Source organism: Aspergillus glaucus (assembly GCF_001890805.1).
Source record: "Aspergillus glaucus CBS 516.65 unplaced genomic scaffold ASPGLscaffold_8, whole genome shotgun sequence".
Taxonomy (NCBI): Eukaryota; Fungi; Ascomycota; class Eurotiomycetes; order Eurotiales; family Aspergillaceae; genus Aspergillus; species Aspergillus glaucus.
This window is the reverse complement of record NW_019170460.1, coordinates 300558-323977: the sequence shown is the minus strand read 5'-3', so window position 1 is coordinate 323977 and position 23420 is coordinate 300558. Positions and strand designations below refer to the sequence as shown.

General features: G+C 49.6%; 14 protein-coding genes across 14 annotated transcripts; 9 read left to right on the top strand and 5 right to left on the bottom strand.

Moving 5' to 3' along the window:
• Nucleotides 1–107: 107 nt before the first annotated feature.
• ASPGLDRAFT_65833 (phosphotransferase family protein) lies at nt 108–1390 on the top strand (the record flags this gene model as incomplete). Its single annotated transcript, XM_022548950.1, has 4 exons — nt 108–413; nt 447–593; nt 761–1195; nt 1226–1390. The coding sequence occupies 4 exons, from the start codon at nt 108–110 to the stop codon at nt 1388–1390; spliced, it is 1053 nt and encodes a 350-aa protein (XP_022401731.1).
• A 490-nt stretch (nt 1391–1880) lies between these two features.
• ASPGLDRAFT_34683 (protein-S-isoprenylcysteine carboxyl O-methyltransferase) lies at nt 1881–2828 on the top strand (the record flags this gene model as incomplete). The annotated part of the gene is made up of 2 exons (XM_022544459.1): nt 1881–2688; nt 2743–2828. 2 exons carry the CDS (start codon nt 1881–1883, stop codon nt 2826–2828), a joined length of 894 nt encoding a protein of 297 aa, XP_022401730.1.
• A 96-nt stretch (nt 2829–2924) lies between these two features.
• ASPGLDRAFT_34682 (uncharacterized protein) lies at nt 2925–3898 on the bottom strand (the record flags this gene model as incomplete). Its single annotated transcript, XM_022544458.1, has 2 exons — nt 2925–3008; nt 3062–3898. 2 exons carry the CDS (start codon nt 3896–3898, stop codon nt 2925–2927), a joined length of 921 nt encoding a protein of 306 aa, XP_022401729.1.
• Nucleotides 3899–4021: 123 nt separating this feature from the next.
• pex8 (putative peroxisomal membrane protein Pex17) lies at nt 4022–6443 on the bottom strand. Its single transcript, XM_022550120.1, has 4 exons — nt 6307–6443; nt 5241–6238; nt 4740–5188; nt 4022–4689 (listed from the first exon to the last, which is right to left on the bottom strand). Exons 1-4 carry the CDS (start codon nt 6378–6380, stop codon nt 4141–4143), a joined length of 2070 nt encoding a protein of 689 aa, XP_022401728.1. The 5' UTR covers nt 6381–6443; the 3' UTR covers nt 4022–4140.
• A 227-nt stretch (nt 6444–6670) lies between these two features.
• ASPGLDRAFT_65830 (uncharacterized protein) lies at nt 6671–7137 on the top strand (the record flags this gene model as incomplete). Its single annotated transcript, XM_022548949.1, has 2 exons — nt 6671–6960; nt 7017–7137. The coding sequence occupies 2 exons, from the start codon at nt 6671–6673 to the stop codon at nt 7135–7137; spliced, it is 411 nt and encodes a 136-aa protein (XP_022401727.1).
• A 269-nt stretch (nt 7138–7406) lies between these two features.
• ASPGLDRAFT_124992 (WD40 repeat domain-containing protein) lies at nt 7407–9360 on the bottom strand (the record flags this gene model as incomplete). Its single annotated transcript, XM_022540530.1, has 4 exons — nt 7407–8783; nt 8837–9037; nt 9099–9214; nt 9270–9360. The coding sequence occupies 4 exons, from the start codon at nt 9358–9360 to the stop codon at nt 7407–7409; spliced, it is 1785 nt and encodes a 594-aa protein (XP_022401726.1).
• Nucleotides 9361–10047: 687 nt separating this feature from the next.
• On the top strand, nt 10048–11731 carry ASPGLDRAFT_124221 (putative diacylglycerol O-acyltransferase (DgaT); the record flags this gene model as incomplete). The annotated part of the gene is made up of 4 exons (XM_022540466.1): nt 10048–10327; nt 10380–10420; nt 10476–11478; nt 11532–11731. 4 exons carry the CDS (start codon nt 10048–10050, stop codon nt 11729–11731), a joined length of 1524 nt encoding a protein of 507 aa, XP_022401725.1.
• A 211-nt stretch (nt 11732–11942) lies between these two features.
• ASPGLDRAFT_1515210 (uncharacterized protein) lies at nt 11943–13528 on the top strand (the record flags this gene model as incomplete). Its single annotated transcript, XM_022542256.1, has 4 exons — nt 11943–12089; nt 12164–12525; nt 12633–13107; nt 13167–13528. Coding segments are annotated over 4 exons (1077 nt in total), but the record flags the coding sequence as incomplete, so codon positions are not given.
• ASPGLDRAFT_147694 (MAPEG family protein) lies at nt 13472–14358 on the top strand. Its single transcript, XM_022541939.1, has 3 exons — nt 13472–13657; nt 13740–13875; nt 13936–14358. The coding sequence occupies exons 1-3, from the start codon at nt 13626–13628 to the stop codon at nt 14221–14223; spliced, it is 456 nt and encodes a 151-aa protein (XP_022401723.1). The 5' UTR covers nt 13472–13625; the 3' UTR covers nt 14224–14358.
• Nucleotides 14359–14438: 80 nt separating this feature from the next.
• On the top strand, nt 14439–15588 carry pyrG (orotidine-5'-phosphate decarboxylase pyrG). Its single transcript, XM_022546359.1, has 2 exons — nt 14439–14630; nt 14721–15588. Exons 1-2 carry the CDS (start codon nt 14474–14476, stop codon nt 15395–15397), a joined length of 834 nt encoding a protein of 277 aa, XP_022401722.1. The 5' UTR covers nt 14439–14473; the 3' UTR covers nt 15398–15588.
• Nucleotides 15589–15937: 349 nt separating this feature from the next.
• ASPGLDRAFT_65857 (allantoate permease family MFS transporter) lies at nt 15938–17806 on the top strand (the record flags this gene model as incomplete). The annotated part of the gene is made up of 7 exons (XM_022548955.1): nt 15938–16163; nt 16227–16322; nt 16372–16522; nt 16570–17044; nt 17101–17449; nt 17520–17700; nt 17755–17806. The coding sequence occupies 7 exons, from the start codon at nt 15938–15940 to the stop codon at nt 17804–17806; spliced, it is 1530 nt and encodes a 509-aa protein (XP_022401721.1).
• Nucleotides 17807–17947: 141 nt separating this feature from the next.
• On the bottom strand, nt 17948–18691 carry ASPGLDRAFT_57233 (uncharacterized protein; the record flags this gene model as incomplete). Its single annotated transcript, XM_022548241.1, has 1 exon — nt 17948–18691. One exon carries the CDS (start codon nt 18689–18691, stop codon nt 17948–17950), a length of 744 nt encoding a protein of 247 aa, XP_022401720.1.
• A 1429-nt stretch (nt 18692–20120) lies between these two features.
• ASPGLDRAFT_24895 (uncharacterized protein) lies at nt 20121–21035 on the top strand (the record flags this gene model as incomplete). Its single annotated transcript, XM_022543425.1, has 1 exon — nt 20121–21035. One exon carries the CDS (start codon nt 20121–20123, stop codon nt 21033–21035), a length of 915 nt encoding a protein of 304 aa, XP_022401719.1.
• Nucleotides 21036–21325: 290 nt separating this feature from the next.
• Nucleotides 21326–22078, bottom strand: ASPGLDRAFT_124927 (snoRNA-binding rRNA-processing protein IMP3; the record flags this gene model as incomplete). The annotated part of the gene is made up of 3 exons (XM_022540524.1): nt 21326–21499; nt 21625–21985; nt 22047–22078. The coding sequence occupies 3 exons, from the start codon at nt 22076–22078 to the stop codon at nt 21326–21328; spliced, it is 567 nt and encodes a 188-aa protein (XP_022401718.1).
• Nucleotides 22079–23420: the final 1342 nt, after the last annotated feature.

Here is a 23420-nt window from a genome sequence, read left to right as displayed (position 1 = left end):
AACTATGTCAGCCACAGAGTCACTTGTGGCTGGAGCGGTGTCCGAACATAAGATAAAAGGATGCACACAGCATTGTTCTAATTTTCTTTATACAGCCACCAGATAGCATGGAGTTTGACCATTATGCTGAAGCAAAACAGGAACAGAAATCTACTGTTTGGTTAAAGCTCTTTCGGAGCAAGTCCCCTAAAACTCTGTCTATGCGACTTGCTACAAAGCATCGACCGTGCAAAACATTGGCGGCATGTCTATGGAAAAGCGGCGCTTTCACTATATGTTACCGGGTCAAATACGAAGATGGACTACATGTCATTGTTTGTTTTGTTGCTCTTGGAAGGGCCATTCTTCGCAGAGAGAAAGTTCAGAATGAAGTCGCAACAATGAAGTATATACGCCAAACCACTTCGATCCCTGTTCCTGAAGTGCTCGGTTCTGGTATCTGTTAGGTGGGCCCCTACATTGTTATGCCGTTTCTTCAAGGAGAGGCTTTATCAGAACTCATCAAAGATCGTTCTAAAGAAGGAAGGCCGGTCCTGAATTCGCAACTAAGCGATCGGAGCTTGAAGCAGGCTTATCGCGAAATGGCCTTTCTTGTCAATTGTCATCGAATTATCGAAGCTTGAGTTCGATGCTATTGGCTAAGTGGGTATGGATCGTTTACCTATGGTGCGCTTGAGGAGAATGAAGACCAATTTTCTGTTGCGAGGCGACCTCTCATTTTCAACGTAAATGAGTTGATGGTGTCTGCAAATTTCCTGAGGAAGCTTTCCCCTCGCACTTAGCGACAGACTACTTTGAATCGCTTGCTATGCAACATCTTCTCCATCTTCGGCAACAGCAAAGAGATGCTGTCGACAGCGAAGAGGGCTGCCAGAAGAAGTACACTGCTCGTTGTCTATTTCTTAATGTCGCGAAGAACCTCTGCGCTGAGCATCCTCAGGGGCCGTTTAGGCTATATTGCGACAACTTTCGTCCTTCAAACGTCATGATAGATCTCGAGACCTTCCGTGCCTCGGGAGTTATTGACTGGGAGTTCGCATATGCTGCACCTGCTGAGTTTACATACGTAGCTCCTTGGCGGCTCTTGCTGCAGAGCCCAGAGGATTGGGACGGTGATCTCAACCAGTTTCTGCTTCGTTATACTCCCAAATTGCGTGCTTTCTTGGAAGTCCTGGGTGACTGCGAGGTCAAGCTGGTAGAAAAACATGTCCTCTCTGAACCATAGCACCTCTCTCCACGGATGAAAGACTCAATGGAGACTGGGTTATTTTGGGTATGCCTGGCAGCAAGATACAGCTCCATGTTCGATGAAATCTACTGGACTTTCATCGACCAGCGGTATTATGAGACCTTCTCATCTCTTGATGGCCGTATCAAGCTTCTAAACTAAGAGCAACAACATGAAATAGATGAGCTCGTTGGGCTCAAAACTCGCCAATGCTCTGAAGAGGAGTTCGATGATCACTATCCTATCGATAGGCTACTTGAGTTATGATGTGTATTTGCTTGTAAACCATAACGATAGGTGCCACATTTACCCATCACCTAGAGAAGACTGGCGTTTATAAAGAATAGGCTAGGGAGAGCTCCCTTCAATACATATAGACACATTGTTCATCTTCCTGGCCATTGTTCTTGGACGATCCTTATTATTGTTCTCAACTACAATCGAGAAACAGCACACCTTCCATTGATATGCTAGAAGTATAAAAGAGGAATTTCTCACGGCCTAAATCATTCTATTCGCGACTAGTTGCTTTTTCGGAGATTTCGTCGCATCCTATCTTCACCTCCGTCGGCCGTCATCTCCGCAACGTCCATTCCACGACTTTTCCTCAGCAACCCAACAACAACTCCCAATGCCCCTCGCAAATGAAACCATGACAATAAATACTTCTTCCAGCTCCCAGGCTCACCAGGAGTCCGAGTTCCCAACCTGGCGCCCCCCTCACCCAGCAACCTCGAGCTCGAGCTCGCGATCCTCCTCCGCATCACCAACACCATCAGCGACAACAACACGAAAAGCAAAACCCTCACCACCCCTCGACCTCTCTAACTACCCCAATGGCGAGAAATCCCTCTCCGGAATCTCCCTCCGAGCCTTCCTTATCGGCACTACACTAGGACTCTCGACCTGTGTTACGTTATTCTTCGCCTTCCTCCAGCCAACGCCCCTATGGCGCGTTCCCTTCTTCCTCGCTTCGCTGTCGCTCTTCCATTTCCTTGAGTTCTACGTTACCGCTGCACATAACACGCGCTATGCGTCTGTCTCCGCATTTCTTCTCTCCAGCAACGGCTGGGCATACAATATCGCGCACGGGTCCGCGATGCTAGAGTGTCTCGTCGGATACTACTTCTTCCCCGAAAGCCGCTACTACACTCTCAACATCGAAGACACCTCCGGTCTCAAGATAACTCTGGTTCTGGGATTGTTCTTAATGGCGTTGGGCCAGGTCGTTCGCACGCTGGCGATGGCCCAGGCGGGGAGTAACTTCAACCACACCGTGCAGGTCGAACATCAAGAGGGACATGTGCTGGTGCGGAACGGAGTGTATGCGATTTCGCGACACCCGAGCTACTTTGGGTTCTTTTGGTGGGGGTTGGGGACGCAGTTGGTGCTGGGGAATGTGGTTTGTTTTGTGGGGTATGCGCTTGTGTTGTGGAGGTTCTTTAGCAGTCGGATTAAGAGTAAGTTTCCCCTGCTTGCCTTTCGACTCTGAAACTAATGCTGACTACATGTAGGAGAGGAGAAGTTCTTGGTCTGCTTCTTTGGAGACGACTATGTTGATTACAAGAAGACTACTTGGGTTGGGATTCCGGGTATTTAGTTGATGTACATGGAGTTCTTGAGAACAGGTTGATATAGACACATACTAATAGCTTAACTATATACTGCTTCCGTTACCTTTGTCCAGACAGGTAGCTCAGAATACCCAATCGAAAAGTGCAAAGAGCCTAGTGCTATCTTCATCGACGGTATCTTCACTCCTGATGCTCTCAATCGCTCTCTTCAATAACTGTTAGCAACCATAAACCTCGAAACCAAGGACCAAGAACCTACCGCAGCATGAACCTTCAAAACAAAATCACCGCCCAACGCACCACAAGGATCATGATTCAAAAACCTCCCAAACCCCTCCACCCACTCAACACGCTTCCTTCCCCTCAACTCAGCAGGCACACGCTCAAACAAAGTCCTCACGCACCCGCGAAGCAAAGCAGAGCACCCAATCACCTCAACCTTACCCCAAATCGGAACCTGATTCGGATGATGCGGCACAAGAGCATTATCAATCAAAGGCACAGCCGAATCCATAATATCCCAATGACTGGCTCCCATAGAATAGCATCTGCCCTGCATGGCCAGCGCAACGATGAACTCCAGTCTTGCTTGCTGCAAATTTCTGACTTTTTCTAAAACACCATCAATATCACTCGAAACTTCCTCGCTCCCGAAAAATACATTCGTCCCATCTTTTGTTTCCCTAGCATCAATCGAACCACGTTCACTCTCCTCCCCCCAATCATCCCCATACGCAGACCCCTTGAATCTCTGCGCCCAGTCTACAAGCCACCATTTCAGAATGAGAAATGCGCCCTCGGGGCCTTTGATACCAGGAAGCTCAGCTGTTTCTGGGAGTTGAGCGAAACCCTGTGCCATGATGTTAAGGGCATGGTCTAGTGCGGGTGGGGTTTTGCAGGCGAATTTGTGCAGGGCGCGGATGGTGGAGTATATGGCTTCTTCTTTGTCGTCGGCCTCTAGTATCATTTGGCGGAGTTTTAGGGATGCGGATTCGGTGGTGGAAGTTGTATGGTTTGGGGTTTGCCAGCTCTGGGCGTAGATGTGGAAGGCTGCGACACCGGAGGGTTCGTCGAGGATGTCTTGTGGTGGTTCCATTTCAGTGCTGCCAATATCGGTATAGGATTAGGAATAGAAACAAATCAAATCATTGGGAAGTGTCCAACTCAACTTTCCTATATCAGAGGCAATGCTGCTGTAACATAAGAAGATCGACAGTAAGGCGTTTTTACCAAACGGGTTATTCAAATATACCTTATCCACATTATAGATATCTATACAGTAATATATAACACATAAGCCAACGCCATACGCTCAAATTAAAATACCCAAAGAGTGTATCACAGCTTATTCTCCCGCGCAATTCCTCCAATTGCACCACTCATATAAGCACCCTCAGCCTCCGGCTGCTCAGGCTCACCACCAAAAATCACAAGCTCACGTCCACCTCTCGTGCTCCACCACGTAACGCAGTAATGCGCACGATCAACATCCATCTCGCCGCTACTCAGTGCATCCCAGAACCGATCGATGCAGATATCCCGCAGGTTGGCGGGACGGATAACATTAAGCAGACGCGCAGTGAGAGGGAGCCATTCTTCGAGATCCTGCACGCGCAGGAAGCAGAGGGAGTCGATTAGGGCGAGGGTTAGAGCAGCTTGTTCGGAAACGGGTGGTGATGGGCTCTGGCTCGGGTCCGCATCTGGGCCTTGTGATGGCTGTGGGAGGAGCTCGTCAGACGCTTTGAGTGCGCGGTCGTATAGGACCTCGAGTAAGAAGGATGGCATGAGTGGTTGATCGTTGGCGATAAGTGATGGTGGAGCGGTGACTTGGATGACCGTCTTGAAGGCGAGGCGGAATTGACGCGCAGAGAGATTACGAGGGAAGACCTGTGAGTGTCAATGTCATGCAAATGATACACACATTCTCGAATACATACAGCAAATAGATTATCGATGTAGAACGGCAGGTGTTTGGCAGATATGGCTGCATTTTTGGGTATCGCGAACACAGCAAGAGCCACACTATGCGCGGCCTCGAATATCTGAAGCAGATGCTTGTTCGCAGCGGCAGCAAGGTATGGAACCGCAGCTGATATGAGCAGCTCCTCACTTGTCTTTGGTGACAAAACGATCGTAAATAGTTCAGCGGTGTTGAGGAAGAATAGGTCAAGGCACCGCTCAAGTGGATGCGCCGGAATCTGACCGAGCTCGTTTGGCTTAATACTCCTGAGGAAATTCTCAACCAACTCAGGATACTGCGCGAGGATGTCGACGGCCGTCAACGAGACAAACATGTGCTGAGATGACGAGTTCTGGCCGATTCGGGACGAGATGAAGTACAGACTTCGGAGTACATGAAGTGCTTGCATTGACAAGTATGGGGCGCCTGACATAAACAGTTAGACGATCAAATTTGGAATATTGGAATAGGTACTTACTCTTATCATTTGAAAGGAAGTGATCATTGAGTACCCTCCCAAAAGCGCCACGAAGGACAATCACAACCGAATATAGACAGTTACGAAGGACCTTCCACAGCATGGGAACAGTAGTACTCAATGTCTCCGCATCTAAGAATAAGGACTCCTCAATTTGGTCAATCTCGGACAACTTGTTCTGCCGCCACTGCACCATCAGCGTACGAGAAAAATCCGCAATGATATCTACAGATTGCGAGACGAGTCTCGGGTCGCGGACATTCTCAACCGCATGCGCAATGAGGCGAGACAGCGGGCCCAGTGCAGAAATAAGTGGCTTGTTCGTGATCGCAGAGACGTGGGCAAAGGTGTCAGAATGCGGAGACCACTGGAATTTCTGGCCAGGGATCTGCACAACATCGTTGTCAACGGCTCCAATGAAATACCCACTCTCGAGTCCTTCTCGCGAGTTATAGGCGATCTGCAGCATCATGGGTAGCAACCGGTCGTAGTCCAGCTTGGCCCTTTCAATGTCGGATAGCAGTTCGAAAGTGTAGTTCAAAACCATTAGAACGCAAGCCCCCTCAATGCCATTGTGCGAACCCCGCTCCTCCAAAGCAAGTTGCGCAGCTGTCACTAGAGCAGACTCCAATTTCGTCCGCAAATGCCATGGCAAGCCCTGGCGATTCTGTCCCTCGCCTCCCAGCAGCACTCCTCCCAGTAACAGTACGTGTCTCCATCGGGGTGACTTTTCGTCCGCGCCGCTGACCACCGCCTTGATCCATGCTTCACGGCTGAGCTTCCTTGGTCCTCCGTACGGAGTTCGATTGTCTCCATGTTCTTCGTTTTGTATAACACCGATGGTGGCCGTGTTGAACACGCTGAGGATCTTGCGACAATCGTGCAGATTCACGGGATGGTCCCATATCGCAGGGACGGTCAATAGTTGCGATGCGAGAAGACTGACATTCAACGGATTCCCCAGCATAGACAAGAAGCCGGTGGCCCTTGGGAGTAGTCTGGTATTCTCGTGTTAGCTAGCTGAGCTGAATTTCGGAGATTGTCGGTCGGAGCATGTTTATCTCACGTGAAAGCATCCTGGGGACTAGACGAGGTCTGAAGCGACCTCACATGAGTCGCCAACGACCGCTCTATGGCCATATTCAAAAGAGCATGGGATGACCCTGAAGAGCCGGGGATAGTATTGTTATGGTCGAATGTCTGTCAACATCATCGTCGCCATAACCGCGGAGATGAACCCCGGATCACCTGCCGAGGCTGGCTGGCGGTGAGATGCAAACGGTACAAACAGGAGGTTTGATCTTATCGCGGCTCCAGCTTCTTGCTGTCAATAAAGTCTCATCCTCATTAATTGTACCAAAGACTATGTTGAAACGTTCTTCTGCTGCCAGCCGTCCCCATTGACCAAGGCGAAACTAGCCTGAGGGATAATGGCCAACAACCGCGTCCCGATCAACTACGAAATCCCCTCGTTCCCGTCACTTTATGACCCGTTCCCGACTCACAATACCTATGCCTACTACCTCTACTACACGCAGGATATATGGCGATTCACGCTCTATTGGACGTTCATTTTCTATGCGGCTACCCACCTCTCCGTCGCGGCTTGGGCCGTGGCTATGCAATGCCGCAGTTGGAAGACGGGCTTGATTATTCCAGTGATATACACGGTGATTGGGGGGTTGCAGGCGCTTATGGCCGGGAGTGTCGTTGGCTTAGTGTGGGTTCTCACTCTCTGGTAGGATTCTATGGGGATCGTGAGGCTAATTGAACCAGTCTCGGAGCAGTCTATGAATCTGGGAATTTCCGAATGTCAACATGGCTTCCTATGATATGGGGGGGTGTCAATGTGATGGTTCTGATACTGTCTAGCTTTCCGATGCAGGGTGGACTGTGACATAGAAAGAAAGGATCGAATCGTTCAATTCCAGTTCCCCGAAGTGGATAGAGCAGAGCAACCTATACCTTGGCTTCGCAACCGGGACAAGACGAACGGATTCAACACGCCGAAACGCCATCAAGGTATCACATTGAGGTACATGCAAGAGGATGACACGATCCTTTTCAACACCAGATTTATAATACACATGGTCAAATGCTACCCCCAGAAGATACACCAGTATCAAGTCCGAAACCGATTACCTATCGAACGCCAAATTCTTCCAATTATCTTCCAAATCCACCATTAGCACCACCACCTAAACCAGGAAGACCTCCCGCATTTAATCCAGACATCGCAGGGAAGCCTTGCGCGGGAAGGTTTGGAGGCAAGGAGACACCCTGGGACACGAGCTGTTTCTGCAGCTCCGCAAGATCGACGTTCATACCTGGCATAGCAGGAGGCATGGAAAACCCAGGCAGCCCTGTGTTTTGCTGGGGTGGCGGTTGGTTCGACATGAGTGCAGCCAGACGGCCAGGATCCATTTGAGGCATAGATGCCGCGTTGGGTTGTGGCGGAGGCTGGGGTGCACCGATGCCGGGTAGTATTCCTTGGGCGGCTCCGTCGGGTTGAGCGGTACCGCTCGATTGTATTCCCGGAAGAATACCTGGTGGCTGCCTTTGGTCCATAAGGCTATCCGCCTCATCCTGCATCTCTTGTTCTTCCTCTTCACGCATCTGCCGCTTTCCAAAACCGCGGTTCCAAGTTCCTTGGGCTTCAGCCGCCTCTTCTCCAATATGGAATCTATCCTTCATGTAGCCCGTTTCTCCTGGCCGTGCTCGAGACCAGAATCGTGTAAAGTTATCTTTGGAACCAGAAGCAAGAATGTGACCAAGCGGATGCCAGTCAAGAGACCAGATTGTCGCACCATGCGCGTATTGAACGCGATGAGCCGGGTGAACGACCTGCGCCGGCGTGTTGGCCGGATCAGGACTGTCGTACGGGGAAATCGTAGGAACCTGTCCCGAGGGCAAGTTGGGCTCGTCTAGTAGATAGTGATATAATGAGCCATCCTCGCTTCCTGTCGAGACGAGTGAGCTGTGAACGGGATGCCATGTCAAGGACGAAATGGGTTTCTCGTGGCCACGAAGAATGCAAATGTCCCGCATCATACGGAGGTCGAAGACTCTCGCGGTCTGGTCGCGCGACGAGGTAGCGAGAAGATTGCTGTTTACCCGCGAAAATCGAGTAGCCGTCACAGTGTTCTTATGGCTGTGAAGCGTAGTCAGGCACCGCGCGGTCCGAGGATCCCAGAATTTGACTTGGTGATCCTTGGATCCCGAAACCAACAGCCCCTTTGTCGGATGCCAATCGCACGACTTAACATCCCAATTGTGACCCGTTAATGTAGTGTCGCAGGCCATGGCCGTGAAGTCCCAAATCTTCAATGTCGTATCGTCGGAGGCCGATGCGAACTTCGAATCGCTAGGAGACCACGACAGATCCCTAACCGCGTCATGATGCGCATCGTCCATTGTCTCGACGTTGTTGAAATTTGGCCGCCAGTATTTGATATCGCCCCTTTGCCCACCAGAAATCAACCAGTCCTGACTGTGAGACCACGATAGTGACGTAACTCCTGCTTGAATTTGGTCATAATGTGCCTATCTGGAGATCAGTAACCAAGATATTTTCCAGAAATGAAGGTCGCACGTACGTCCATGACCGTTTCGAAGTTGAATGCGGTTCCGTTCCACAGCATGAATTCACCAGTATGCCCACCCGTCAATAATCGTCTGCCTTCCGGCGTCCACCTCACAACCGTAATTGGTTTCTTCGACTTTCCGATCGATTGATGTAAATGCCGTACGGGAATTGTATCTGCAGGCGAATGGACTCGTGCCATGGGAGGGAGCATCTGGAGAAGCAATCATGTCAGCCAACAATCCTCAGTCCTCATGCGTAGGATGAAAACCCACATCAACAACATAGCTTGCACTTGGTCTCTCAGCCTCCATTCTATGTCCTCCCTTGTACCGGGGCTTTCGGGTGCGCATCCATTGTACCAGCGACGAACCATAATCGGTCACAAGTCCTTGAACCCGTCAGTAACCGCGCCTGACAACTGGATCGGAGTAAACAGAACGTACTTGGTCTTCGTGGTCCCGCGGCTCCGCCATCGAATTTCCCTGGTCTCCCAAAATGCTGGGATTCGCCCCCGTGGTCGTCGTAGAAAGCCATGGCACGCGCCGTAAGAAGCTTATCGAAAGGTTGTTGCACGGAGGAAAAAAAGCTCACGAGGAACGCGACAGGGTCGCAATCATGGCAGAAAAGAAGAATCGTAGTATAATCACGCAAAAGAAATGAATTAATATGACAATGTCAGTATTCCAGCCTAAGGACTGAACCTGGTCTAGTCCTACGGTGGTTGTCGCGGAGGAAGTGTTGGAGATGCGGCTACAACTTAACTGCTGGGCGGTCACAGAAAACTGACGTCCGCCTTGGAGCTTCGCCTATCACTAAAGCTTGCTATCATACTACGGATTATTTCTAGCATTTATTTACTTTGAAAACCACGAAGCTCCAATTGTTACTTATTCTCGCTAACCCTGGTCGATTTCGCGATCCGAGACCTCCATGGTCGGCCCGTCCTATTAATATATTGGCCGCGGCAGCTCCAGCATCACCACGAGCAATCATCCCATCGCCCCCTCTCTTTAATCAATCGAACTCGTCATGCCGCTGAGGTACATTCTCGCTTTGCCAATATCCTGAATTCGTGTCATGAACGATTGCAACGAAGCCCGTCTAGGATTGTGATCCTGTCTGAGCGTTGTCCGCCGTGGAACTGAGGGGAAACATTGTGCTTTTGGAGTTCCTTCTTACAACGTTCTGGACACAACCATCCCTGTGGAAAGTTGAAAGAAGATGGATAATCCTAGGAGACATTCGACAACCAGTTTTACGACTACTGCGACCAGCAATGGTGGTTTATCGCTGCAGTCTAGGTCTTCGAACGCACCCGGGCACAATGTTCCGTCACCTGCCGGCAAAGCAGACCCAGGGATAACAAAGAGGACAACACGGAGGAGCAAGTATCGACATGTGGAGGCCTACCATTCGAAGCTACGGCACTCGAGCCTTAGCAGAGACTCGGGTGCCACCACTAGCTTCCTTGGTTTCCGCAACCTGATGGTGATTGTTTTGGGTAAGGATAGCTTCCAGAGTGGTTGTTCTCTTCAGGGGCTGACTTGATATAGTTGCTATGAACTTTCGTTTGATCATTGAGAATTTCATGAAGGTAAGTTGTTTGTTGGCTGCACATGTGATGAAGGACAGCGCTGATAAGTATTCAGTATGGTGTGCTCATTTGCATTAAATGCCATGATTACCGGAGGCAGGACGTTGTCCTTGGCTCTATCCTATTTGCTCTCGTTCCCTGCCACCTGTTCATTGCCTATGTGATTGAGCTCGTTATCGCCAAACAGGCCAAGAAGACAGTAGGCCAGAGAAAGAAAGATGCATCTGCCGAGGAGAACGAGCGTGGGCAGCAGGTTTATCAAAGGACCTGGCAGTTTGCCGCATTCTTCCATACGCTCAATGCGACACTCTGTCTCGCCGTGACGAGCTTTGTGGTATACTTCTACATTCATCATCCAGGCATTGGAACGGCCTGTGAGGTTCACGCCATTATCGTGTGGTTGAAGAACTGCTCGTATGCTTTTACCAACCGAGACTTTCGGCAGGCGATGCTCAATCCGTCTGCAGAGTCTGCGCTACCCGACATCTATTCTTCATGCCCGTATCCTAGAAACATTACGCTTGGAAACCTCACATACTTTTGGTTAGCTCCCACACTAGTTTACCAGCCAGTGTATCCCCGGTCGTCGCACATCCGGTGGTCTTTTGTGGCGAAACGTCTGGGAGAGTTCTTCTGTCTAGCCGTTTTCATGTGGCTTCTTTCAGCTCAGTATGCCACGCCGACGTTACGGAACTCGATTGATAAGATCGCCATCATGGATATTGCATCCATTTTGGAGAGAGTCATGAAGCTGTCCACCATTTCCCTGATCATATGGTTGGCAGGTTTCTTCGCTCTCTTCCAATCCTTGTTGAACGCGCTAGCTGAAGTAATGCGGTTTGGTGACCGCGAGTTCTACACGGACTGGTGGAATAGCTCCAGTCTGGGAGCCTACTGGCGGTCTTGGAACCGACCAGTGTATCTCTTCATGAAGAGACATGTGTACTCGCCGTTAGTAGGACGAGGGTGGAGTGCTCTCGCGGCGAGTACAATGGTGTTTTTCATTTCCGCCGTGCTCCATGAGATGCTTGTTGGGATTCCCACTCACAACATTATCGGTATGTTTCCCCTCTATTTCTAGTAAATGTACTTTTACTCACGATGGTATCAGGAGTCGCATTCTTCGGAATGATGTTCCAGCTCCCCTTGATCGCCATTACCACGCCATTGGAGAAAATGCATGATCCTCTAGGTAAGGTGATCGGCAACTGTATCTTCTGGGTGAGCTTCTGCGTTGTTGGTCAGCCACTGGGCGCGCTACTATACTTCTTCGCATGGCAAGCGAAGTATGGTAGCGTAAGCAGGAGCTAGGTGTGTGACATATCTCGAGTGACGACTTTGGGGATGTATATATTGAGGTTTTGGTGATCTTGGTATAATCTTGTTGTAGACCTTGCTATTTTGAAATGCGAACAATCAATAGCTTCATTCATGCTAGTGAATTCAACTATAGGAGGGTTGATCCTGACTAGTAAGCCGCTGTCGGCTGGAAGAGCGCAGTCTCGTCCTCTCAGAACTTATCAAAGTCCTCTCTTGTTCATGGGAAAACTTATTATTGATATTCGTCCCAGTTGGCTTGGCAGTCAACTACACCCATCAAAGCCCTCTAGTGATATTTGCTATCAACTTCGTCGCCATTGTTGGGCCTTCCGCGCTTCTTGAATTCTCCGTCACGGAGATTCAACGATGATCCCAGCCGGTCATTAGCAATTTGGTGAGTATTGCTTTCAGGTATGTCCCTAGCTTCAATCAATACTTTCGATAGCGGACGAAAATGAAAGCAATGCCCTCCAACTGATAACATCAATCCTCCTCCTTAAAAACAACCAAGTCGGCAGCCTGCTGTCAAATATGCACCTCATGCTCGGGCTGGGTTTTCTAGCCGGTGGACTGAGATACTCCGAGCAGGCCTTCAACAACACAGCAACCCAGGAAATAGGCACATTGCTTCTCCTGGTTGTTATGAGTATAGTGATTCCCACGCTATTCCATTCCTACTCATTATCAGCGAATGCAAAACCGTGCATCTATCTCGACGGGCTGCTTTCGTTCTGCTTTTTTTGTATGCGACTTTTTGTTTACTTTCAAATCTGGTCGCATAAGCCGTTATTCGAAGAATCTATGCTTAGCGATGAGGATGAAAAACTCGCCATGAACAGAGAAGCCACGAGGCAAAATGCTATCGAGGGCTCTCAAAACGTGCTCAAGCAAGACAAACCGCCCTGGCTTCAATAAAAGAACGAAGAATCAACACTCGCGAGCTCCGACGCGCATTAACCATCCAAAGAAGCCCCAGCCCTCCACGCCTGCTTACAGCAATCATAATTCTTTCCCTCGCCACAGCCCTCATCGGCCTCCACTCGACCTTTGCAACCGATGACCTACAAAACATGATGGAGCAGGCAAATCTCAGCAGGACATTCGTCGGCATGGTCATCCTTCCACTCCTAAGCAATGATCTTGGTCCCATCAAGGCCGCCTGGGAAAACCATATAGATCGATTCATTGCAGCGACGGTTGGGAAATGCGTGCAGACTGCATTGTTGGTTACCCCATTGGTTATCTTTATTGCCTGGGGAATGGGGGTGAAGGATGTGAGTTTGTATTTTGATGGATTTGAGGTTGCGACGTTGTTTGCGACATTGTCTGTATGTCAACTTTTTGATTCTGAATGGGAAGTCGAACTAGTAAGTTTTCTCGATCCATAGATTTTCTTGGTTGATTGTTGATATTTCGATCCCTGCAGCTTCGAAGGGGTAGCATTGATTGCGCTTTTCTTAATCATCTCCATCGCGGCGTACTTTTTTTGGTGAGGGCTAGACTGCCTAAACATATATAGATAGCTACATATATATCCATATTGATGTTTAATGGGTCCATTTATATATAGTAGCCGAAAGAGGAGCATCAACCGAGACGCCCGCCAACCAGGACAACAAACAACGTTCCTGGCGATCCTATACTTACCGGAGATAGCCGGCCCTATCGAGTCTATATAAACACCCTTTCTATGCTGTTCCATTCGATTCACTCCTGGATGTGTCACCGGATCGGGGCGGCGTTGATCCGGGTGTTCGGATACGGGCTAGAGTTCAGCCGCTGATGTCAAGTGTTTATCTTAAATAGAACTGCTCCCTCTTCGAAGTCAGACTGTGTTTGTTGAATTCTATTCTCAATAGAGATATCCTGACTCTAAACACTCATCATGGTTGTCATCAGTGTTCCGGATAGCTACGGGTGAGTCTCCGCGTCTACCCCGGGACCGATATCAATCGAGAATGTAGAAATCAACAAAGAATCAATTCTAATGCTATAACAGCTCCGTCATCGCCGTTGCCCTAGGCGCAATCCCCTTTCTGGGCTTCGTCCACGGCCTCATCGTGACCAGCAGTCGCAAGGAAGCCAACGTGCCTTATCCCCACAGCTACGCGACCATCGAGCAATGCAAGTCCAACGTAAGCCTCCCAACCCCATACCTACTAAGGACCAGCTTGACCTAATTGTAAAACCCCCAGCCCAAAGCCGAACAATTCAACTGCGCCCAGCGTGCCCACGGCAACTTCCTCGAGAATGCCCCGCAGACCATGCTCTTCACGCTTGTCGCAGGTCTCAAGTACCCCGGACTGGCTACTAGCATTGGCACCGCGTGGCTCGTGTGCCGGTCTATGTTCCTTTATGGATATGTCTACTCGGGCAAGCCGCAGGGTAAGGGACGGTTGATGGGTAGTTTCTTTTGGTTGGCGCAGGGAGCTTTGTGGGGATTGAGTGTGTTTGGGGTTGGGAAGGATTTGCTTTCTTACTAAACACCCTTCTATGATGTATAATATCCATGGATTATGATATTTCGTTGAATGCAACAAGTGTTTGTATTTCTACTTGTATAGTTGCGCCACACGTGGCTTCTCGGAGGGGTGGTAGATTGTGGCAGTGCACGCGGGGACTGATAAGGATTTTAGATATTCAGTTCCACAATTATTTCAGGCTGGATATTCTCCAATTGTTGAAATCACAGAGGATCTAAGTGATCAGTCTACATCGGAATCAAATACAGCCATGTCGTCCAAGTCGCAATTGACCTATAGCGCTCGCGCCAGCAACCACCCCAATGCGCTCGCAAAGCGGTTATTCCAAATCGCAGAAGCCAAAAAGACCAATGTGACTGTCTCCGCGGACGTGACAACCACCAGGGAGCTCCTGGACCTGGCCGATCGTACGTAGTTTGCTCTACAAGTCACGCAATTCTGAGCTCAATGCGCTGCGATGCAAGGCAAACCCAAACTGACCCGTCATTGATTCACAGGCCTGGGCCCTCACATCGCCGTGATTAAAACGCACATCGACATCCTTTCCGACTTCAGCGAGGAAACGATCACCGGGCTCAAGACCCTTGCAGAAAAGCACAACTTCCTCATCTTCGAAGACCGCAAGTTCATCGACATCGGCAACACCGTGCAGAAGCAGTACCACGGCGGCACCCTCCGCATTTCCGAATGGGCGCACATAATCAACTGCAGCATTCTCCCCGGTGAGGGTATCGTAGACGCGCTCTCGCAGACCGCATCCGCCGCGGACTTCCCCTACGGCCCCGAGCGTGGCTTGCTGATTCTGGCTGAGATGACCTCGAAGGGATCGTTGGCTACGGGTGAATATACCAAGGCGTCTGTGGACCACGCGCGGAAATTCAAGGGCTTTGTGTTGGGATTTGTGTCGACGCGGTCGCTTGGGGAGGTGCCGACGGAGGGTAGTGTTGCTTCGGAGGAGGATGATTTTGTTGTTTTTACGACGGGAGTGAATCTTGCGTCCAAGGGGGATAAACTTGGGCAGCAGTATCAGACTCCTGAATCGGCGATTGGAAGGGGGGCTGATTTTATCATTGCTGGTCGGGGGATTTATGCAGCACCGGACCCGGTGGAGGCGGCGCGACAGTATCAAAAGGCCGGATGGGAGGCGTATACTGCTCGTGTCGCAGGAAATTAAGTGCTACAATGTTGAACGGGTTATATACATCTTTGGCACGTCTTATCAGATGAAGATACCGGAGAATGACTGGTATATTGACAGCACCTCAGCAGAAGCATGTCATATCAACAACCAGCACCTTGTTTGTACACTATCCAATCCAATATCATCTCGATAGGCTGAATCCATCCATTCAGCGTGCTCCGAGATAACCACATAATCCTTCCTATCTCGCTTTGTTTAGTTTTCCCCGCAGTCCGTCAACTGATAACAGCCATTCCTCGTATCGTGACCTGTCATTCGCTGATCTCCTCTTTTCTCACCAGTGCATCGTCGCTCGGCATTTCCTAGTCCGGATGCTTAAGTGCTGTACCCCGGATATCAACGATAACAGCGGTCAATGCGGAAGGGAGAGACATGCAGTGTACTCCGTACAGATTATGCCATATGTACATAGGGTCGCCGTTGGCTGGCTGAGGGGTTTGGTTGTATTTCACCCCTCTTCTTCTTTTACCCTCCTTCTTTCATTCCGTTTGTATCTTTCTAATTATCATAATCATGACAGACGAGAAGCCACCAGCAGCTGTGGACATTGAGAAAGATGTCTCTACGGAGAAACAACCAGCACGCGCCCACGATGCGGACGAGGCGTTGAACGCCTTTGAAGAGCTGCAGGGGGAGGCTATTGAGCTTGATGCGGGAACGAACAAGCGGCTATTGAAGATAATCGACTGGCATTTGATGCCGATTATGTGCTTTGTCTATGGGATGAATTATCTGGATAGTACGTTCCCCTCATTTACTGTACGGCATCTCCGCTGATGATGCTAATTGGTCCCTGTTATAGAAACAACACTATCCTATGCAAGTGTTATGGGCATCAAAGAAGACCTGAGTCTAGTGGGAGATCAATATCAATGGCTGGGGAGTTTGTTCTATTTTGGTATGCTTCATTTACCCCATTCAATCCGAACTAGATCTGATCGATACAGGCTACCTCGCATGGGAATACCCAACCAACGTTCTCCTCCAGCGTCTACCCCTTGGTAAATATTCAGCAGCATGCATTCTAATTTGGGGCGCGATTCTCTGCTGCTTCGCCGCTGTAAAGAACTACCCCGGCGCCATTGCAATTCGCTTCTTGTACGTCCAAACACACTCGTTCACATGACAGCATATTAACAAACCAGCCTCGGTGTCTTCGAAGCAGCCGTAACGCCCGGCTTCGCCCTCCTTACCTCGCAATGGTACACTAAACAAGAACAAGCCAGTCGCGTCAACATCTGGTTCAGCTTTAACGGCTGGGGCCAGATTCTGGGCGGTTTCGTCGCCTATGGTATTGCTATCGGTACAGAACGTCATGGCTCTGCTATTGCGTCTTGGAAGATCGTCTTTCTGTGTACTGGTTTGCTGACTCTCGCCCTGGGGCTGATATTCCTCTGGGTCGTGCCAGATAGCCAATTGAATGCGCGCTGGTTGAAGAAGGAGGATCGGGTGCTGGCTGTCGCAAGAGTCAGGGTCAACCAACAGGGTATTGGAAATAAACATTTCAAGTTCTATCAAGTGAAGGAAGCCTTGATGGACCCGATGACATGGGCGTTCTTCTTCGTTGCGCTTATTGCTGATATCCCGAACGGGGGAATCACCAACTTCTTCAACCAATTGGTACGCCCACCCCCTCCCCCAAGATCTCGACTAAGACCAGGTACTGACAAACGCAGATCACAAGCTTCGGCTACAGCGAAGAGCAATCCCTTCTCTACGGCGTCCCCGGCGGCGCTGTCGAAGTCGTCGCCCTCATCGCCAGCGGCTACACAAGCCACATCACCCAACAGCGCATCCTATGCAGCACGGGCGGTCTGATCTGCGCAGTCGTGGGAATGGTGCTTATTGTCGCGCTGCCATTAGATAATGACGTGGGTCGGTTGATCGGGTACTACATGACGCAGGCGAGTCCGACGCCGTTTGTGGCGCTGTTGTCGTTGGTGTCGAGTAATATGGCTGGATATACGAAGAAGACGACTGTGGCGGCGCTTTATTTGATTGGGTATTGTGCGGGGAATATCATTGGTATCTTCCTTCCCTTCAACTCTTTTTTCTTACAGAGAAAGACAAAGGATGAATGCTGATTATGATGAAGGACCACAAGTCTTCCGTCCCAAAGATGCACCGCGCTACGTCCCCGCTGAGATCACGATTATCGTCTGCTGGGGCGTGTGTCTCCTGATATTGGCTTTCATCTGGTGGTGGTATAAGAAGGAGAACAACAAGAAGGCAGATATTAGGGCGAGGGAGGATTATGTGCGGTTGGAGAATCAGGAGTACGTTGCCCTTGTTTACTATGTGGAGTGTGTGTGGTTGCTAACTAGTGCTAGGTGGTTGGACTTGACGGATTGGGAGAATAGTGAGTTTGTTTATTCGTTGTAAGATTTACTCTGAGAGTATACTATGCATGTGGTTATTGTTATGGACATAGTTAGGTAACTGGATTACCATTTACGATTAATCAAGTGATGAGTGATGCTTTGATGTAGACAGTATGATGCATATGCCATAATGTAGTCCAACTTAGTCTAACCAGGCAAGACTCATACGTCTCCTCGCCTTCTTCCCCTTCCGACTCATAACCTGCCACCCCCCCCCCTGTTCACCCTGAGATGTCGACGTAACCCTCGGCGTCGGACGAACACACATAACCGGCAACGCCAGCTTACACAAAGTGCGCAGTCTCTTCGGAAGTTCAACATAGAGCAACTCGTCTTGTCGACGACGCTCCTCCTTCAGTGCCAACGCTAGAGCTACCTGCTGCGCCTGTCGCTGCTCTCGCTGCTGACGTCCACACACCTCCTCTAATCGAGCCCGGTGACGCTGGCGCTCATCCTCCACCAGGTCGCAGTGATAGAACTTGTCGTTCAGATCAGGCTCGCCGTGACTTTGCTGACTCCCACCCCGACTCTGGCGACGTTTGCGTTCCCGCACGCAGTTCACACAGCGGCACTTGGTCGGGTGCCCTTCGATCACTGGTTCCTTCAGTGGCTGTTTGTCTGAGGCGGTCAGCTCAGAGATGGTGTAGGTGGGTTGTACCGTCTGTTTCTTCCGCTGATACAGCAGGCCTGTGGCTTCTAGCTGTTCGTGGAGTTGCTGGTAATCGGTGAAGTAGTCGATGGGTTGGGCGGAGCGAGGGTTAGAAATGTTGGTGGCGCGGATGGTGGAGAAGGGAGATGGAGTGGTGGGTTGGGTGCGTTGATGAGAGAGGTTCTCAAAGGTATCGTGGGCGGTGAGGTTGATGAGGGAGGTAAGGTGGGAGTTCATGTTTGTGACTGGGTGGGTGGGTATAGTGTGAGAGATGAGTAAAATAGCCAATACTACTGTATAGTGTCGACTGTAGCACGATGGGAATAGTTGAAGAAGAAAGAAAGAAAGAAAGAAGAGGGAGAGGGAAAATGGCTATGCTGGGTAGCAGGCTATAGCGAGGCGAGGCTTGTCATCGAGTGCGTGGTAGGTTATGGTCAGAAGGCTAGTTGAATGAAGTGCCTGAATGGTTTCCTGGTTCGAGGAGGCAGAAGAGTTGCGAGCGAGATTCGATTGGTTTGTATACAGGTGACATAGGGGCTACCGTGGTGTACTTGTCAGAGTGAACAAACTACATAAAAGTCATTTGACATAGTACTTGATATCTACGAGCGACTTATCGGTTGTTAGTTCTTTACGAGGACGGTAATTCCATCGCCTCGTAGTAGGTCCTTTAATAACATAACACGCTCTAATCAGGAATACCAATATCGAAAAGTACCAAATAACTATATTAATAGGGCTACCTAGTGTGGACCGTGGTTGAGCGGAGGCAGTGATCCAGGAACTAAGTGACAACTGTCTTTCTGATATCCACATTCATCTTCAATTCAAGAATATTCCACAACTTCTAGTGACATTCCGGAATCAATAATCCAAGCACAGAGTTGATGCATTGATCAAGATAAGATCAAACAACAACGCTAACCCAAAGCAGCGGGTCTAGAATCGGACCAGTCACCGCTGTCGCCAGAGTGGCGGTCAGGGGGGTCGGCCAATAAGATCTGATAGATACAGTCCGTGCGGCGGAGAAACCGAACCAGATCGGCAAAGTGGGGATTTGACAGCGGTGATTGGCCGGGGAACCGAAAATGGAAGCGCGCGCCACTTGAAACCGGAAAGCGCCTGACGAATGCGGAATTTCGGACCGGTGATTGGTGCCTGTCACTGCCGCCACGGGTTCTTAGCGAGGGGCACGTACAGATACTTACAGAAGGATGAATAGAGACAGTTAATTATGGTATATGGATGAAACAGATGCGATGAAAGGTGAATGAATGGCTGACATGCAACAATAAATATTCCAGGCAGCAAACAATGAAATTGCAAGAACAAAAAAGAACAACAAATAGAACAAAAACAAAAAGATCCTTAGTCTAACCGAAGAGAAGCTAAAAACGCTAAAAACACTAAAGAATAGTATATTCCGTCGGTGAAAAGCCTTATAAACCGCATGTCCTGCATTTCTTCACTTTCTGCACTTCTTTAATCTTTCTGCATATAATATTCTTTACAGACGTTGAGCGTCTCGGTCTCTCTCTCTAGGCACCCGTTTGCATGTGACTTGTACCTGGCGTACATACCTGACATCATCTCGTCTGTGTTGCACCCTTGCGTTTCGTCGTTTTCGTCCAATTCTCCCTGTCACTCGTTGCCTGATTTCTCCTTTATGGCCAACTCCTTTTCTATTCATACAAAATCCCTTTCGACCCCAGCGCCAGAAACCACTGAAATCAACCCGGATGGAGACATAACAACTGCTTCGAGGAAGCCTTCGTCCTCGACCACCTCGACTATGGATCTCGGCTCACCTACTCGTCACACCCCGAAACGATCGCGAACAGCGACTTCCTCACCTCCGTCCTCCTATAGCCATGCCTCGTCCCACCACTATCGACCAACTTCCCGGAGTACGGCCCACTCAAACCCTACCAGCCGTCGCAGTTCGCGGCATTCTTCGCCCCGTCGGGCGCCTACTTCAATATCCCTGACCCCGTCGGTACATAGCGCGAGTCGCCGTCCGCCGCGTCAGAAACGGGAAAGCCTATTAGCACTGCATCGGGAATCATGTCGGTTATTCCAAGTTCCAGACCAGGAGGTCATGTCTCCCCCGCCGATTTCGACAAAAATGTCCGTCCAGCATATCTCTTCCGCTGCGTCGTCAGATATCGGCTCGCCACCGTTGTCGCCGGGGTTATATGCGCAGTCTTCCATCTCCGATCGATCTCTAGACCATGGCCGGCCCAGTACGATATACCCGATTCCCGCAGAGCCTCCATGCAAGGAACCATCCAATACAGTCAATACAGTCATCGACTGGACCTCCCCTTCCACCCGACGGCGGGAGTACGCAAAGATTGACCGCGCCAGTCATGGTGTCCGAGGACTATGGCGCAAAGTCGCGCCACGATGGTGCCAGTTTCGAAATGACCGAATGCCGTTCTTCGAGCCGGATAAGAACGGCAAAACCAACTATGAGGGTAGCGTGAGGCGGTTTCGAATGGATCTCCCTGACGAGCCGGAGCTGGCTAGATCTCGTCGGGGAGGGTTTAGACTTGGGGGGAGGAGGCACACGGCTGTCTAACCTCTACCCCGTCTCTTTTGAGTTTTGATTCTATTGGCACTCCATTTTTAACAGAATGCTTGCGTTCATGATACCACGACCACCGCCACTGCACCGCGCATTGATTGCAGGAGTATACGCCCTGCCTTATTTTTTTTTTTTTCGCTTTAATCACCTAATCGGATGATATTATGATACCCAGATACACACGTTATTGATAATCGTTGTTAATCACGCTTAGTCCAACTATACAATACAAATCCTTTTATAAAAATTCTCCAACCAACGCCGTAGTAGATGCCAGGGTATATTTACATCAAATCGAAGTCGTCCAGATTGTCGCGGTAGCGCATGATGTTGCGCTTGATCTTGCTGGAATCAACCCATGTCACGAAATCCTCCATATTCCGAGTCACCAGGAACGCAGGGTCGGTGACAACCTCCGTTCCGACACGCACATGACCCTGTTCGATGAACGTAATCGCCTATCCAGTAAACCCGTTAGCACCGCACAAAAGTACCGCTCCATATTAAGGGGAAGGGAAGCGGGTCAGAAAAGATGAACAAGCCCCATCCCATCCATCCCAGGGGAACCAAGGGAAAAACATACAGCTTTAACATTCTCCACCATCCCACTCCTAACCATCAAAATGGCCAACCGCCTCCTACAAAACGCCGAAACAGTAACCTCCCTCTCGACCCTACTCAGCCCAGCCCCCTGCTCCCGACTCTGCTTCAACACCCCCATCCGCCACAACTTCTCCAACACATCGCTCTCGACCTGTTTTCTAACGGGATCGGTCTCGGGGTCTAGCGCGGAGAGCTTGTGCGCCAGTTGGCGGAGGGAGCCGGCGAGCACATTGTATTTGCGGTAGTCGGCGGGGTCTTGGAGGTGGTAGCGGGCGCGGACGGTGTGTTCGCGGTGGTCGCTTTCGGATTTGTAGTTGTGGAAGTCGACCTTGCGAAGGAGTCTGTTTTGTTTGGGTTAGTTGTCTTTTTGCGTAGGGGGGGATGGGGGTTGAGAAGACGTACTTCCGCTCGTGATGCTTGAATTGGCGGACCATTTTGGGGGTTTTCGGTTTATTTGGAGAAAATCTGGATAGCTTTTGCGAATGCGATGATGGCGGTGATAAAATTTTGGATGCTATCTTAAGGCGGTGTGGTTCTGCCGGAGGTTATATATGTGCAAATTGTGCAAACATAGCTTAGTCATTTGTGCTCGCACAAGGAGTTTTGAACGACATAAATTGGAGATAGTTACTTGAGGCTACAAGTAGTTAACTACGGAGAAAATGATTGACTAAGCAGCAATCAGAAAGATAACTAGTTACTAGTTAGCAGAAAAGATCAGCAAAAATGATATAATTCAAGCATGGACTAAGGAATGAAGGTGGCAATCCCAATTAGCTGCATTAACATGTAACTGTTAGGGGTTGAACTTGAGTTGTCTTAACTAAAAGCTACCCTTTATCGTACAAGAAGGAATCATTGAAGAAGAAACAAACGGAGCAGAAGCGAAGGCAGTCTTTTATGGACATCCGGGGATGACACTCTTTCCTTGGAAGTCAGGAGTCGTACGAAGGAGTCACCGCTAGTCCTTGTATGCAGAGGGTTCGTATGAAGGTCGTCAATAATTGATTCAGAACCCTTGCAGGTTGCGTTCCGTGCTGGCCTTGGCCGAACCTGTCATCTTTTGGGTTCGTACGAGAACCCCATAACAGTAACTAAGCAGGTTTGACACTTTGTACTCCTATGTATAGCGGGTGATATAACAGTGCATAAAGAATGAAAGACCTTTGAACTATTCTAGGCCATTGAACTGCACAAAGAGAGAAAATAAATAGCATAAAGGTACTCTATACTCTACTACAGAGTATGTAACTAGTAAGAATCCACTTCTTTTATCCGACAAGCTCTTCTGAGTAACTAGATCATATCTAAAAGGGGATATAGTGGGCTTTGGATTTGTGCTGCTGGAGCTTAGCAGTCGTCGAACAGTCACGTGTATGGCGTTTCATATTGGTCGACACAGAGAATGCTCTGTCGCATCCAACATCCAATGTTAGGACAGTAGAAGGGCTTCTCGCCCGTGTGAGAACGGATGTGGGTGTTGAGAGCAGAGGGACGTGAAAAGAGCTTGTCGCATGATCTGCATCCATACTGATTGTAGTTCTCGTAAGATGTTCGGATACCCTGCGGGAAGACACGGTAATGATATTCGGTCTGGCTGATTTTTCGACAAAAGGTGAACCTTCAACCAATTGTTGGTAGTACCAACCTCTGTGCGCGTGCTTGACTACTGGCTTGCCCAGATACTGGTCCTTAAACTGCAGTCATTGTTAGTGCTAACGTACCCTATCTCAAATACATGAGGCCAAAGCTACTTTTTGAAATGATCATTGTGAG

Excerpts from the sequence above, each read along its gene's own strand:
- pex8 (XM_022550120.1), bottom strand. The coding sequence starts at position 6,380 with ATGGCCATAGAGCGGTCGTTGGCGACTCATGTGAGGTCGCTTCAGACC. Across the intron at positions 6,239-6,306 it reads AGTCCCCAGGATGCTTTCAC|ACTACTCCCAAGGGCCACCG; the intron begins GTGAGATAAACA and ends CGAGAATACCAG. Across the intron at positions 4,690-4,739 it reads ACATCGATAATCTATTTGCT|GTCTTCCCTCGTAATCTCTC; the intron begins GTATGTATTCGA and ends TGACACTCACAG.
- ASPGLDRAFT_147694 (XM_022541939.1), top strand. The coding sequence starts at position 13,626 with ATGGTTGTCATCAGTGTTCCGGATAGCTACGG. Across the intron at positions 13,658-13,739 it reads AGTGTTCCGGATAGCTACGG|CTCCGTCATCGCCGTTGCCC; the intron begins GTGAGTCTCCGC and ends ATGCTATAACAG. Across the intron at positions 13,876-13,935 it reads TCGAGCAATGCAAGTCCAAC|CCCAAAGCCGAACAATTCAA; the intron begins GTAAGCCTCCCA and ends TAAAACCCCCAG.
- pyrG (XM_022546359.1), top strand. The coding sequence starts at position 14,474 with ATGTCGTCCAAGTCGCAATTGACCTATAGCGCTCGCGCCAGCAACCAC. Across the intron at positions 14,631-14,720 it reads GCTCCTGGACCTGGCCGATC|GCCTGGGCCCTCACATCGCC; the intron begins GTACGTAGTTTG and ends ATTGATTCACAG.